This window comes from Sodiomyces alkalinus, assembly GCF_003711515.1.
Source record: "Sodiomyces alkalinus F11 unplaced genomic scaffold SODALscaffold_6, whole genome shotgun sequence".
Classification (NCBI taxonomy): Eukaryota; Fungi; Ascomycota; class Sordariomycetes; order Glomerellales; family Plectosphaerellaceae; genus Sodiomyces; species Sodiomyces alkalinus.
The window spans coordinates 1,534,295-1,548,859 of NW_021167084.1; the positions used below are offsets into that span (position 1 = coordinate 1,534,295).

The 14,565-nt window shown below is 45.2% G+C and overlaps 1 protein-coding gene across 1 annotated transcript; it reads left to right on the forward strand.

Moving 5' to 3' along the window:
• Positions 1–1,925: 1,925 nt before the first annotated feature.
• SODALDRAFT_340333 (alpha/beta-hydrolase) lies at positions 1,926–2,741 on the forward strand (the record flags this gene model as incomplete). Its single annotated transcript, XM_028612939.1, has 1 exon — positions 1,926–2,741. The coding sequence occupies one exon, from the start codon at positions 1,926–1,928 to the stop codon at positions 2,739–2,741; it is 816 nt and encodes a 271-aa protein (XP_028465863.1).
• Positions 2,742–14,565: the final 11,824 nt, after the last annotated feature.

A 14,565-nucleotide genomic window follows, 5' to 3' on the forward strand; every position in this document is an offset into this window, starting at 1 on the left:
AACGAGGTAGTAGATGGGGTTGGTTAGGCATTTGTAGAGATAGAAGACAGGGCAGTATGACCCATGGGCATTGGGCCAAGGAGGCGAAGCAATAACCACTCGTAGACGTGTGTGAAGCTGCAAACCCGTGGGAGAGATTAGGTAAGAACGATGAGCAGAAGCGGCAAGAACTTGGGAGCTTATAAGCTTCGAAATACCTAACGCGAACGACAGGGGTAAGGGTGGATGAGGACATGATATGGAGACATTTCGTCGGGACAGACGCGATGGCGGCGAGTTGGACTGGGATCGGAGCGGCTCAGTTGTAGCGGAACATCTATATCCCGAACCCCGGAGTCAGGTACAATGTACAGAGCTAACTTAGCTAAGCAGTACGGCATTGACATTGTACGTCACTCAACTTCGAATAACCAAAACCTCGCCAAACGTCGACTCCCGAGTCCCATCCCGTCGGCATCACCACGAGATGTCCATAAACACCATAAAGATACCCAACGCAGTTCAACGATGATACGTTCTTCTTGCAGTCATTCTAGTCGACCCGCCATGCCAGAAGCGTTGGTAATTAGCGACATCGCTCACCTAACAACACCCCACGCGGCCCACGCGTCAGTGGCTTCAGCCTTCACTCCTTGGGGATCAACAGTGAACAGTCTATGTCTCCCAGCACTCAACAGCAAAAAGCGGCTTCTTAACCTCAAAGTCGACAAAGGCGAGAACTCTTTCCCTCCATGTCCCAAAAACAGGTGAGCAAGCAAGGGCATTATTTACCCTCTCCGCAGGCCTGTTGCGCACCATGCGGTCAAATATCAGGCGAAATGCCCAGGTCTTGTCGGCATTGGGATGCCGTTGAACTGCCACGTAAGTGGGCGGAAGCATTCGTGCGGAGAGCATCATGCTCTACGAATACGGACACCTATGTTACGCTCATCCAATACCAGCCATCGACCTCTTCCGTAAGGAGCAGTCGGCAGACAATTTCACGACGATCTTCGTTCGGCTCTACACGTGTACTGAGCCGAGTAATACTGGATCTGCCTCCATGGAACTCAGCATCCTCGTGTATGGTTGTATTGCACAGCTTCTCCTCTCAACATTGACCCTAGCCTCACTGCTGGGGAATTCCACTGGCTCTTGAAGAAGTTCTTAGCCACGCCATACACATCATTCCATGCCACATCTTGCAAGGACAATGCGGAAGGAATGTCAGCTATTTCTTGCCAAAACACGACAAAGTGATCCCGAATCCAAATGCCGTGTCCGTACATCTCACTCCGTGTGGGAACCGGTCTTTGGTACGGAAACCCGGGGGACGGAGGCCAATGGGTGTGTCTTGGCACTTTATGTTTTCCACATTCGGGGCTGATGTGCAGAGCCTCGTCCAGTGCCGGCATTCCCGCAATTTAGCCTTTCAAGTTCCCCGGAAAAATTAAGATGGAATCAGGATCATGGGACTCTATCGTCCAACTCTGCCTGTCGATCTATACTATAACCCAGCCGGAAGGAACAGGACACCAACTCTCCGCATCGTGGTTTTCGGCATGCTGCACCCCCGCATTAATCGGAGTGATCGTTATTGTGTCGCCAGAGTTAGTTGGGATCGCCGCCGCCTTATTGTGTGTGAAACAGGCACCATGCTTCATTTCATCGGCAGTTCGAAATTGCGACTTGCAAGCTGAGAAAGTCTTCGAGGCGGACCCCTCAAGCCTCTCCGCCCAGTATCGAGGAGAAATCATGGTCATTGTCATTTTGAGATAAATAGCCAGTCCCTTTCCCGTGCTCGACGAAATATCCGAACTCACTCTGACACTCTCTCGTCAACAAGCCCTTCTTCTTCCCGCTTGGCTGTTCTCTGCTCTCTGTGTCGCCCCTGAAGTGCCGTGGAACTGAACCTGACAAGAAGTTCCCAACTGTCACTGTCCATCATGGCCATCATCTCGTTCCCATCTGCCGCCCTGGTCCTGGGCGCCGCCCTTCTCCCTGCGGTGCTCGCCCAGTCGCCAGGGTGCGGCTCCAACCCGACCCTGAACAGCGGCGTCCACAACATCAACGGGCGTGACTACACCCTCCACATCCCCCAGAACTACGACAACAACAACCCGCACCGCCTCATCTTCGGCTTCCACTGGCTGGGCGGCAGCATGGACGACGTCGTCTACGGCAACAGCATCCAGCCGTGGTACGGCCTCGAGCCGCGCTCGCAAGGCTCCGCCATCTTCGTGGCGCCGCAGGGCCGGAACGCCGGCTGGGCGAACGAGGGAGGCCAGGACATCGACTTTGTCGAAGCCATCATCGAGGCCGTCGAGAACGACCTCTGCATCGACCAGGACGCCCGCTTCGCCACCGGTTTCAGCTTCGGCGGCGCCATGTCGTACTCCCTGGCCTGCTCCCGCGCCTCGTCGTTCCGCGCCATCGCCGCCATCGGTGCCGGCCCCGTCAGCGGCTGCGACGGTGGTAACGACCCCATGGCCTTTCTCGGCATCCACGGCGTCTCGGACGACGTCTTCCCCATCGACATCGGCATCGGCCTGGCGCAGACTTTCATCCAGAACAACGGCTGCCAGTGGGCTGACATCCCTCAGCCTCCCCCCGGCAGCGGACAGTCTATTCGCACCGATTTCCAGGGCTGCTCTCGCCCCGTGTCGTTCATTGCCTATGATGGTGGCCACAACGGTGCTCCTTTCGGCCCGGAGAGCTCTCTTGCCCCTGATGCCACTTGGGATTTCTTTGTTTCGGCTTAAAGAGGAATGACTCGTTGGCTGTTATTATGAGGTGGGGGATGGAGACCGGAGACGGAGACCGGAGGGCATCTAACCATCTCAAGCGACCAGTTTACTTCTGTGTTCGTTGCCCTATGCTTGGGACTTTTTGTACATACCGGGTGGTTAAGGCAGGTTGCAATGACCAGAAGATCTGTGCCCGTTGATGGGTGTTTGAACGTATCATTGACATGATGTTATATATGCGATGCATACTGAGAATAGGTAGAGAATTCGACGATGCCGACATACAAGTTGCGTCCCATGTCTCTTTGTGTCGGTGGCGTAGTAGCAGCTCCTTGGAGGGATGGCTTCAGGCTAATATTCCCCCCAAAAAAATTCAGGGGACAAATACGTGGAGTCAGTGAGTCAAATATCATCATGCAGAGCCTTCAACGGACATGGACTCGGGTATCTCTTCGAGGTCCCGAGGACGCTCATTCGAGAGGACGCTGTTGAGAATGCCAAGATATACCGGTGCAACGGATTCTGATGCGCAAGGCATACAAGGCATACAAGGCATGACGACAGTAACTTTTCACCGGTAAGAGAAAATAAAAAAGGAAGAACAAGGTCTCGCCCTGAAAGCTTTGCTTGGCTTTTGTCAGATGCCTACAGCCACCTTATCGGGGTGTGACTTACGCCATTTCTGTAGACGGATGAGGTACTTCCGACCGATGTATCCACATCAATTTCCCCTCCTTTTACTTCATAGTTTGACATTTCCGCAGAGTATCTTTTACTCTTCTTCACTACACACACACATCTTCTACGTACCTTATTTATATGCTAACAGTTATAAGCCCGGCGTTCTAACAAACTAAGCTATTCCGATAGATCCTGCAGCTTTAAGGCAGTCAAAATAGCCTTAAGTCTATAGCGGTTAGCTTAGTATTATTAGCTACGTCCGCCTGCTTTATTTATAACCGTTATTCCGTTATTCCGTTAATAAAATCGCTTAATCCTATCTCGTTCAAACGCTCCTTATTCGATTAGTCCGTTATAGTCGGTTTCGATAGATTATTTCCCTGCAGTCCTAGTTAGTCAGACGATAGCCTTAACTACGGCGTTACCCATAATAGGCTATACAATCCTCACCTCACCAAAAGAATAGCGTTATTAGATCAAGGCTATTATACAGATAGCCTATACTAACCAGGTCTCTGACCTCGTTAATCCAGACCTTAAGGAATCCAAACGTCCTTAATAGCTCGAATCCTCGGAACCTCCAGAAGAAGGTGACGACGACGACGCCTGGAATCGCAAGTTCAAGCTATAGAACGTAAAAGAGAACAAATATCAGCAACAGCAACGTGGTCTAGCTACTCTTCACGACTATATCGCGAAGACAGTTAATCCTAACCTCAAAGATTAGTACGCGGGGAAGAAGGAGGTTAAAGATATCCTAATCGCCTTAAAGGACCATCTCAAACCTACCAACACTGCCCAGAAGCCCCTAGTCAAGAAGAGATAGGAAGAACACATACAAAATATACGGAGGATACCCCATAAGCGTTAGCTTCAGGACTTTATATCGCTATACCGAGATTCGAGGACCTATAGCGTTGGATCTTCTAATACCGCAGAGGATCAACTCGACGCGTTTTTCAGGGCTATCGGTACTATAGCTCTAGAGTAGTCAGAGGCGCGTTTTGCAGAGATTTTAAGGGAAGATAAGGAAGATAAACCTACTATCGAAGAGGTTATAAACGAATATACGGTTTAGTTATGCCACAGGCATCCCCATAGGCTTAACAAGAAGCCCATAGCATTATCGTTCTATACAGCGACGTTCCTAGGAAAGGATAAAGATAGCAGACAGCAGCCTATTAATCAGAGAGGTCAGCAGTAATAAGGAAAGGAGGGTTCTTTAGCACCTCGGGAATACATCTACGATTACGTTAAGATAGGAAGAGCTAAACGCCACTACTATCCGTGGAGTAGCTGCCCGAACGTTAATCCGACGCGCCGCTAAAAGGGCTTTACGCCCTCGAAGGAGGTAGTAGAACGCTACGACCGCGTTATTAAGAGCTAGAGTGCTTCCAAGTAAAAGAAGTTCAGAGAGTACATCAAAAAGGATATCGATAAGGCCAAAAACAAGGCAAAAGAGTCTAAAGCTAAGTCACCAGAGAAAGATCAGTCTAAGGAAATATCCAATTTCGTTAATAATAGGGAAGAGGATTCTGACGATAGCTCTTACGATATATATTTTACCTCTAATTTCGTAGGAAAAAAAGTGGTATCGTCGACCTCGCCATTAGTTTTCTCGCTCCTACAGACTAAATAGGTAGTTAGTAACGACCTATTTAATTAGTTATTAATCGATTCGGGGTCCCTAAGGTATATAACCAATCAACGCCACCTACTCGAGGACTTCCAGCCTACTACCACTATTATCAGATTTTAGACAGATAGCGGCACCTCTAATCCAGTAAAGGAGTACAGCACCCTACGTCTTCAGGTTAAAGATATAAAAGGACGTCCTTATACCCTTATACTAAAGAGCGTGGCGTTTATAGATAGATATCCTATAATGCTACTAGCGACGCGTAGGTTATAGAAGGATCAGAACGCTATTTTTATAACCGGTAGAGATATCTTAGTAATAGACCGATATACCTGCCTCCCGTTAATTAACGTTAACGGCTAATATACCCTTAAATCGACTAATAGCACACTATAACGCTTATAGCAGTAATAGCAGAGCTATTTTAATAGCTCGAGGGAACTAAAGCCTATAAGCGTGGCTAACGCCCGTTTATAGTATAAGAGCCTAGGGCACGCTAACCCTTAAGCACTAGCATAGCTATTAAAAGGGTGCGTTAGAGGCACCGTGGCTTTAGAAGGAAGAGCGGCACCTTTAGTAGTGCACTACGAGGCTTACGCTATTAGTAAGGCAAAAAGGATAGTATCGCGACGTCCACCTACCTATAGGCTAATAAGGCCTTTTTAGAGGATTAACGTGGATCTGTTTTCGATGGATCCTACCGCTAACGGTAATAATACTATTACCCTATTCCACGATCCCTGCACGTATAAAAACGTGACCAGAACGATACCTAGGCATAAACACATACTATCCTTAATAGCTAACTTCGAACTCTTCTTATAGAGGCAGTATAAGCTACTTATTAGTATAATCAGGCTCGACGGAGAGAGGGCATTATAGAAGAAGCTGGATAACTAGTCTTTAGATCGTGGTATCCTACTAGAAAGATCGGCTCCTTATATAGCCGTATAGAACGCTAACGCCGAATAGTATAGGGGTATTATCTTCGCTATCGCGAGGGTATTAGTAGATGCCTTAGGCTTTTAATAGGATTTATAGCCAGAGATTATTATAGCAGCCATATACCTGTATAACCGGATTCCACGTAGGGATCTAGGTTAGTAAACCCCTAAGAGAGCGTTAAACGTGTGGCTGCAAAAGGAGGGTATCGTTAACTTTATAACCACTAATCCCTTAATTACGCACCTAAAGAGGTATAGTTATAAGGCGTACGCATTAACTGCTAACTATCTACGAGGAAGGCATAAGAACGAAAAGCTCGTACCGAGGGCATATATCGGTTATTTAATCGGTTACGAAGGCACTAATATTTTTCGGATTTAGGTACTAAAATTAGAGAGAATCCTGTATATAAGAGACGTCGTGTTCGACGAGTTAGTCCTTTATAAAAACAGGGGAGAGGAACCTAATTATTACGGCTAACAAGACAAGGCCCGGGCCGAGGCCACTACGGGACCCTGGGTCTTAAGTATGGATATCACTATAGCACGAAGGGCAAGCTGAGTCAGGAGGAACGCGGGTCACGTGTGCGGACACGTGACCATCAGATCGAAGGACTCGACAGATAATCCCTATGATCCGAAGGGATTATCCAGGACAGCCTATAATCCTGGGAGGATCATAGTGGAAGGATATCGATCCAGACACCGGAAATATATATATATACCAGAGTATCCTAGGTCTTACTTCTATTAGAGAACAAGACATCGATTAATCTAAGTCTTCACCTAGACCATTAGTCTACGTCTGACTCTACCTTATAAAGAAGACGCCTAGTCTTTACGACGTAACTACGACCAAACACTACGAACGACAGTTACTGCTCTTTAGTTAACATCCTCTTCTTATTTTAAACTAAAACCTCGACGCCAGTCCCCTATCGTCCGCTATACTATAGAGGACCGGAAGCTATCGTAATATTTTGATCGATCCTGTTCGGTAAGCTAACCTTGATAGCTAATGAGCAGTACGCCCGAAGCAGAAGCTACTTCGCCTAAGGAAGAAGAAGTCACTTCATCTAAAGAAGAATCATCGTCTGAAGAATCCAGTTCCTCCGACGAAGAGGAAGGACCAGAACAAACTCAACAAGACGACGAAGTAGCCAACAATCACTCTTCCAACATGTCGAACAACAACAACCGTACCACGAACGCTATGAGCACCGCGACGCCTACCACTGCCACTGGAGGAGGTAACGACCTTCAGCAGATTCGCGACATGATCACTCAGCTTCAGGGGGAGAATACGACCCTGAGAGCTTAGCTGAACCATCCTGGAGTCGGGGCTAAGTACAGATACCCTACACCCCCTAAGTACGACAGGACTCGAGGACAGCTTCAGAGCTTTATTACCTAGCTCCGAGGCTACCTCCTATTTTACCAGGACAGCATCCGTACGGAAGAAACTAAGGTACTCTATGCCGCGGCACTCCTTACGGGAGACGCGCACGAATAGTTCGAATCTATCCACAGGGACTACCTGGAAAATATAGGAATAGAGGTCCTAAGGAAGCCCGGGACCACGGCAATCTTTAAGAACTTCGACGTGTTCGTCGAAAGACTTAACGCTATCTTCGGCCAGCCCGATAAGGAACGAGTCGCGGCCAAACGACTAAGCTAGCTACGTTAGACTAAGTCAGCTATAGACTATACTACGAGATTCTAGTAAATCTTATTAAAGCTTAGCTACCCGGATAAGCCCCTTATAGATCGGTACTACTAAGGACTTAAGGAAGAAGTGAAGGACGAACTATACTAATTAGACCGACCTAAGACGTTTAGCGAATACACCGCGATAGTAATTCGTATCGATAACCGGAACTATAAATAACGCCGTTAGAAAAAGCATTAAATAAGCGTTCCGTTCTACACGGCTAATTCGAAAAAGAAATAATCACACCTATACTAGTTCGGAAATACCTTATATAGATACTATAATAGACTTATAGAGCTCGATAATATTAACCGATAGAGCGATAAGCAGGGTAAAAAGGATATAACGAAAGTTAAGTATTATAACTACGATAGACTAGGTTATTACGCACGCGACTATTATAAACCTAAGAAAGAACGACCGTAACGATAAGCAAATACGATCGAGAAAGAAAGACCCTAGAAGGAAATCAACGCTATTAGACACCTGGAAATTTATAGGGACGAAATACCACACGTCAACCTCTATTAGGCAACCTGCTACGATAACTATTATCTAGTATACTAATCAGGGAAAGACGGGGCTAGGTACTACCCTAAGAGACCCTAGAAGATACTCGCTATAGTATCTAGTAACGAGTACGATAACGATTATAGCCTTGAGATCCCCGACTAGGATAAGGATAAACTAGCTTTATAAACTATCGCAGAAATCCTTTAAAAATACGGATAGATAAAAGAAGAAGCTAAGAGGTAGAAGCAGATCTTAGAAATCCAGGAGGGAGAAGATCATGCCCGAGAGAGAATCGCTAAGCTCGAAGAGTAAGATTAGGAAACGGAGTCCGACAGAATCCCGGGTAACCACGCAAACTTCTAGTATCAACCCCTGGAAGCAGCCGACCTAGTCGAGGAAAAAGCTATCCAGCTACGGATACTCGACTAGCTCGCGGAGGAACTACTAGGATAAACCCACTAAGTCCGTTTTACTAAACCGGACCTTAGCGAAGCCTACCGTATAGTACCGGTGAATACTAGTAAGGGATAGTAACGAGCTGCGCGTTAGCGACCTTACCACGCTTAGGAGGATCGAGATACTTTTACCGACCGGGTAGCGAGCCTATAAGGATCGGACGATTAATTACCTAGGCATAATTACTATAAGCACCGGTTAGACGAATACGATACTACTAGCCACGTAATACACGCTTCTAAGAAAATCCGATAACTAGGATAAGACCGAGAAGCTTAGGAATCACGCTTCTAGGCCCTCGACGAACGCCTACGATGGATAAAACGACTTTTAATCTAGTACGGGTTCTTAGATAAGGAAATATCCCTTAAATACCGAGCTAAACGGGCAAAAAACTAGGAGTATACTATCGCTAGGAGTATACGAGAGGCACTCGATAGATATACTCTATAATACGTAGTAGTATAGGGCACTGTTATGTTAGAATACGACTTAACGAACACGAGATAAACGCACTATTAGATATAGGCGTAGCAGGAAACTTTATCTTACCGGTAGCCGTGAGAAAGTTCTTTATTCCCCGGGTTAGGAAACACCTAGAAGAGGAGTACGAGATTACTCCGTATACGGGAAAGAACTAGTCCCACGAAGAAGTTATTATTAACTAGGAGACTATACACCTTCAGGTTAAAATCCAGAATAAGACTAGAATAATAAAGTTCGATGTATACGATATAGGTTATAAGGACGTTATCCTTAGTGAACTATAGTTTAACGAATAGAATCCCGATATAGACTAGAAGCTTAGCTAGCTCCGGTGGAGATTAGAGAGTGAGCAGGAGACCACGAAGGAAACCTTACCCGATCCCGAAATCCGTCGAAAACAGCAGAAAGACTTACCGACGAAGGAGCCTCAGGGAGACTTAGACAACCGCTAGAAGTTAGGGACTAAGGCGAAGGAAGTACGAAAGACTTCGAGATAGCAGTAACGGCATAACCACCGACGCGTAACTAACATTATTAAAGGAATCTACTAGATCGTCTAAGCAGAAAAAGGACTAGTAATAGGCGATTACGATAGACTCGCTAAGGTATTACTAGAATACCGTAAATACAGGAAGCTATTTACCGAAAATCTAGAGACCGGATTACCGAAACACCGACACTATAATCACGAGATACCCCTAAAGGAAGGGACACACCTAAAAATCTTTCCAATTTACGGGCTGAACTAGAAGGAATTAGATACCTTAGAAGAATATCTTGAAGAAATACTAGTAAAAGGCTATATCAGAGTATTATAACCACCGGCAGGATACCCGATCCTGTTTATACCAAAGAAAAACGGTAAACTACGACTCTATATCGATTATCGCTAACTTAACGATATAACTATTAAGAACCGCTACCCACTACCTCTTATCTTAGAAATATAAGATTAGCTAGTTAGAGCGTAATAGTTTACGGTACTCGACTTAAAAGGAGCCTATAACTTAATTAGGATTAAGGAAGGAGAAGAGTGGAAGATAGCGTTTCGAATAAAGCGAGGATATTTCGAGTACCTTATTATACCTTTTAGACTAATAAATACGCCGGTATCGTTCTAAACACTTATTAACGACGTCCTAAGGAAGTATCTGGACTACTTCGTTATAGTATACCTGGATAATATCCTGATCTTCTCTAAGATACTCGAAGAATACCGATAACACGTTCACACGATCCTATAACTCCTATAAGACGCCGACCTATTAGTCGAACCAGAAAAAGTTTAATTCTATACGTAAGAAGTTAACTTTCTGGGTTATACGATACGACTTAACGAGATCTGTATAGATAAGGCGAAAGTCTAATACGTCTCTAAGTAGCCATAACCCCAGAACGTTCGTGATATTCAGTCCTTCCTCGGACTCGTGAACTACTATCGGCGATTTATCAAGGACTATAGTAAGATTATAATCCCCTTAACTAAAGTAACTAAAAAGGGACTTAACTTCGAATAGAATAAGGGAATAGAAGAAGTATTCTAAGCTCTTAAAGGAAGGGTCACCAGCGAACCTATCTTAGTAATGCCAGACCCCGATAAAGAATACGAACTCGAAACAGACGTATCCGACTAGGCTCTAGGAGCATAACTCGGACAGCGCGACGTAGAAGGAAGACTATACCCTATAGCCTTTATATCCAAGAAACTCAGTGGACCAGAACTTAACTATTAAATCCACGATAAAGAGCTAATAGCTATTATTAAAGCCTTTAAAGAATAGAGACCGTATCTGTTAGGGACAAGACACCCGGTATAAGTCTACACGGATTATAAGAACCTCGCGTAATTCACCACTACCAAGGTTCTTAATAAACGATAAATCCGATAGGCAGAATTCCTAGCCGAGTTTAACTTCTATATTCAGTATATAAAAGGGAGCGAAAACAGTCGTGTAGACGCACTTAGCCGACTAGGGACGCCTAACGAATCACCTAAACCGCAAGCTATACTTTAATAGGAAGGAGAAGCTCTTACTCTAAAGGACAGAGAGGTAAATAGCATCGATCGGATAACCGATACTATATTTAAAGAAGCACACGCCTCGCCGATATATAGATATCAAGGAATTTATAAAATATACCACCGATTACGATAATAATACGGCTACACAGGAACTAAAGAACGAGTCCGGGACTTCGTTCGTAACTACGATATTTGCCAGAAAGCAAAGAGCAGCCGGTATAAACCTTACGGACTACTGAAGCCACTGCTAGTAGCAGACGGACTATGGAAATCGATTATAATAGACTTCGTGACAGGATTTCCGGTATCTAAAGATCCAGTAACAGGAACCGCCTACGATAGTATATTCGTGATCGTCGACCGATTCACGAAATACACTCTTTATATTCTATATATCAAAAACACCATAGCAGAAGAACTAGTAAGTATCTTTATCGACCGCCTAATCAGGGATCACGGCGCACCGAACGAAATTATCACGGACAGAGATAAGCTCTTTACCAGTAACTTCTGGAAAGCAGTCATAAGCTAGCTAGGAACGAAACATAAGTATTCGACAGCGTTTCACCCTATAACGGACGGATAAACCGAAATTATAAACTAAGTCCTAGAATAGTACCTACGATACTACGTAGGGCACGAATAAGATAATTAGGTGTAATACCTGCTACTTATATAGTTTGCATATAACAGCTCGTTGAATGAGTTAATAAAGAAAACACCGTTCGAAGCAAATTACGGATACACCCCGATAGTATTTAGAAAACCTTTGGAAGGACCAGACGCACTAAGAGCGATAAGAACAGTTAAAAGCATGAAAAAATTACACGAAGAACTACGAACCGACCTGGAGATAGTCAGGACACGAATAAGCAGATATACGAATTAATCGAGGATTAAGGGACTAACCCTTTTAAGGGGGGATCGCGTCTACCTTATTCGTAAAAACATTAAAATACAGCGACTAAACGATAAATTAGATTTTAAAAAATTAGGACCGTTTAAAATCCTAGAGAAAAAATCAGATACGAACTATATTCTATCACTACCTCCGATAATAAGGATACATAATAATTTCTATATCTTACTACTTAAACCAGCACTAAAAAACGCAAAAACAATATAAGATATAATCGTGGTCGATACTAGCGACGTGTATAAAGCAGAATAAATCCTCGATTATCGAGAGACGCTAGACGGCACCGAATATTTCATAAAATAGAAAAATTACGACCACGGCGATAATACCTAGGAACCTAAAGAAAACCTGATCAATTACAAGCAACTTATAAAGTAATACCGATAGAGCACTATCAGGACCTAAGGCTAGATACTCCTGCACCTTACACCACGCCAAACTCCGTAAGCACCGAAGGAGACAAAACCATATCCGGGTATACGGTATCCTAGTTATCTATGAAACCGTTAGGAAGGTGCTCGAAGGACGAAGAAGAGGGACGACCGCTAGAGGACCGCTCACGCTCCCGATCAGCCTCTTCCTTCTCCACACGCTCCAGTTCCTCCACACTATCGATACCTCGGGAAACCGCCCGCATCATCTTTTCAAACCATAACTTTTTCTGTCTTCTTAAACGTTAGACCTTCGCCATCGACTACGCGAGCTCATCCTCGGCGGCTTCGAGTTCCGCCTCCACCTTCGAATAATTATCCCCGATTTTGCGAAGTTATTAAGGGGTTAGCCCCTTAGCGTCGTAACGGGGCTGATTACTTTTGACGCAGCTAAGGTAGCGGGAGGAGTCGGACGAAGTCGCGCACGATAATTTCTTTTCGGAGCAGAAAGAATAAGGACGATCCATGGCGGAAGGGTTCTGGAGGAGAAGTTACAAAAGAACGTCACGCCTTTCGGTTTTTGGGTAACGCGAGGAAGATTTATTAACACGGCCTAACATAGTGGAAGGATAGTTAGCAGAAAAGAAAAACGAGGAATAGGCCGAAGAGCGGGGAACACGTACTTATAGATGCTAGGATAGCAACCTAGAAGGAGGGAGGTAATGTTACGGCCAATAAGACAAGGCCCGGGCCGAGGCCACTACGGGACCCTGGGTCTTAAGTATGGATATCACTATAGCACGAAGGGCAAGCTGAGTCAGGAGGAACGCGGGTCACGTGTGCGGACACGTGACCATCAGATCGAAGGACTCGACAGATGATCCCTATGATCCGAAGGGATCATCCAGGACAGCCTATGATCCTGGGAGGATCATAGTGGAAGGACATCGATCCAGACACCGGAAACACATATATATACCAGAGTATCCTAGGTCTTGCTTCTATTAGAGAACAAGACATCGATCAATCTAAGTCTTCACCTGGACCATTAGTCTACGTCTGACTCTACCTTATGAAGAAGACGCCTAGTCTTTACGACGCAACTACGACCAAACACTACGAACGACAGTTACTGCTCTTTAGTTAACATCCTCTTCTTATTTTGAACTAAAACCTCGACGCCAGTCCCCTATCGTCCGCTATACTATAGAGGACCGGAAGCCGTCGTAACACTAATATACCTTTAGAACTGTATAAAGAGCTTAATCTGCTATTAGATTAAGGGATTCACGATCCTTTTAGCGTTATAACGGATATCGTCGACTTCGGTATACCTATAATAACGTAGCAGAACTCCACGATAAAGGCTTTATAAAAGGGAAGGAGGCGTTAATAATAGCCTTAATTATTAAGATCTAGGGGGGTGGCCGGCGGTGGTAGTAAAGGATCGAAAACCACCACTAACGTAAAAACCACCGAAAACGCCTCTAAAAACCAATAGGTTACTAACTAAGAGGCATCACGTAGAACGGCTACCACGGCCGCGGCAGGCACGGTGCCTACCGTTATGCCTGCCGTTATTCCTGCCGTTGGTTCTTCCTCTTTAACTACTATTTTACCCTCCTCTTTAATAACAGCACTAAAAGCACTAATTTTGCCCTCTTTAATAACCTCTTCTTCTTCAAGGCTTACTTATACGCCCTTTTCGCTACCTCCTAACGATCCTTAGACGTTTATAGCTACGGCGGTTAAATACAGCGATTAAGAGAAATCTAACGATACTAGCGGATCTTCCTCTACCTTAAAGAAGGCTATAGGCGAGGCTACTAACAATACCGTCGGAATAGGATTATTATCGCCTAACTAATCCGTTCTTAAAGAGGCCACTGCTACTACCACTACCGCTACTCCTTAAATAACTAATACACAAGCAGTAACCCTATCTTTAGCAGCTAAGTCTAATTCCACTACTACTACTACTATTACGGCCTAATAACTAACCTCTTATTCGCCTACTTTAGCTTTAACGCCTACCCCCGTAGGGCGGCCTGCTCGTAAGCCGACCTCCTTCTAGGTACGACGATTACGTTTCCCAC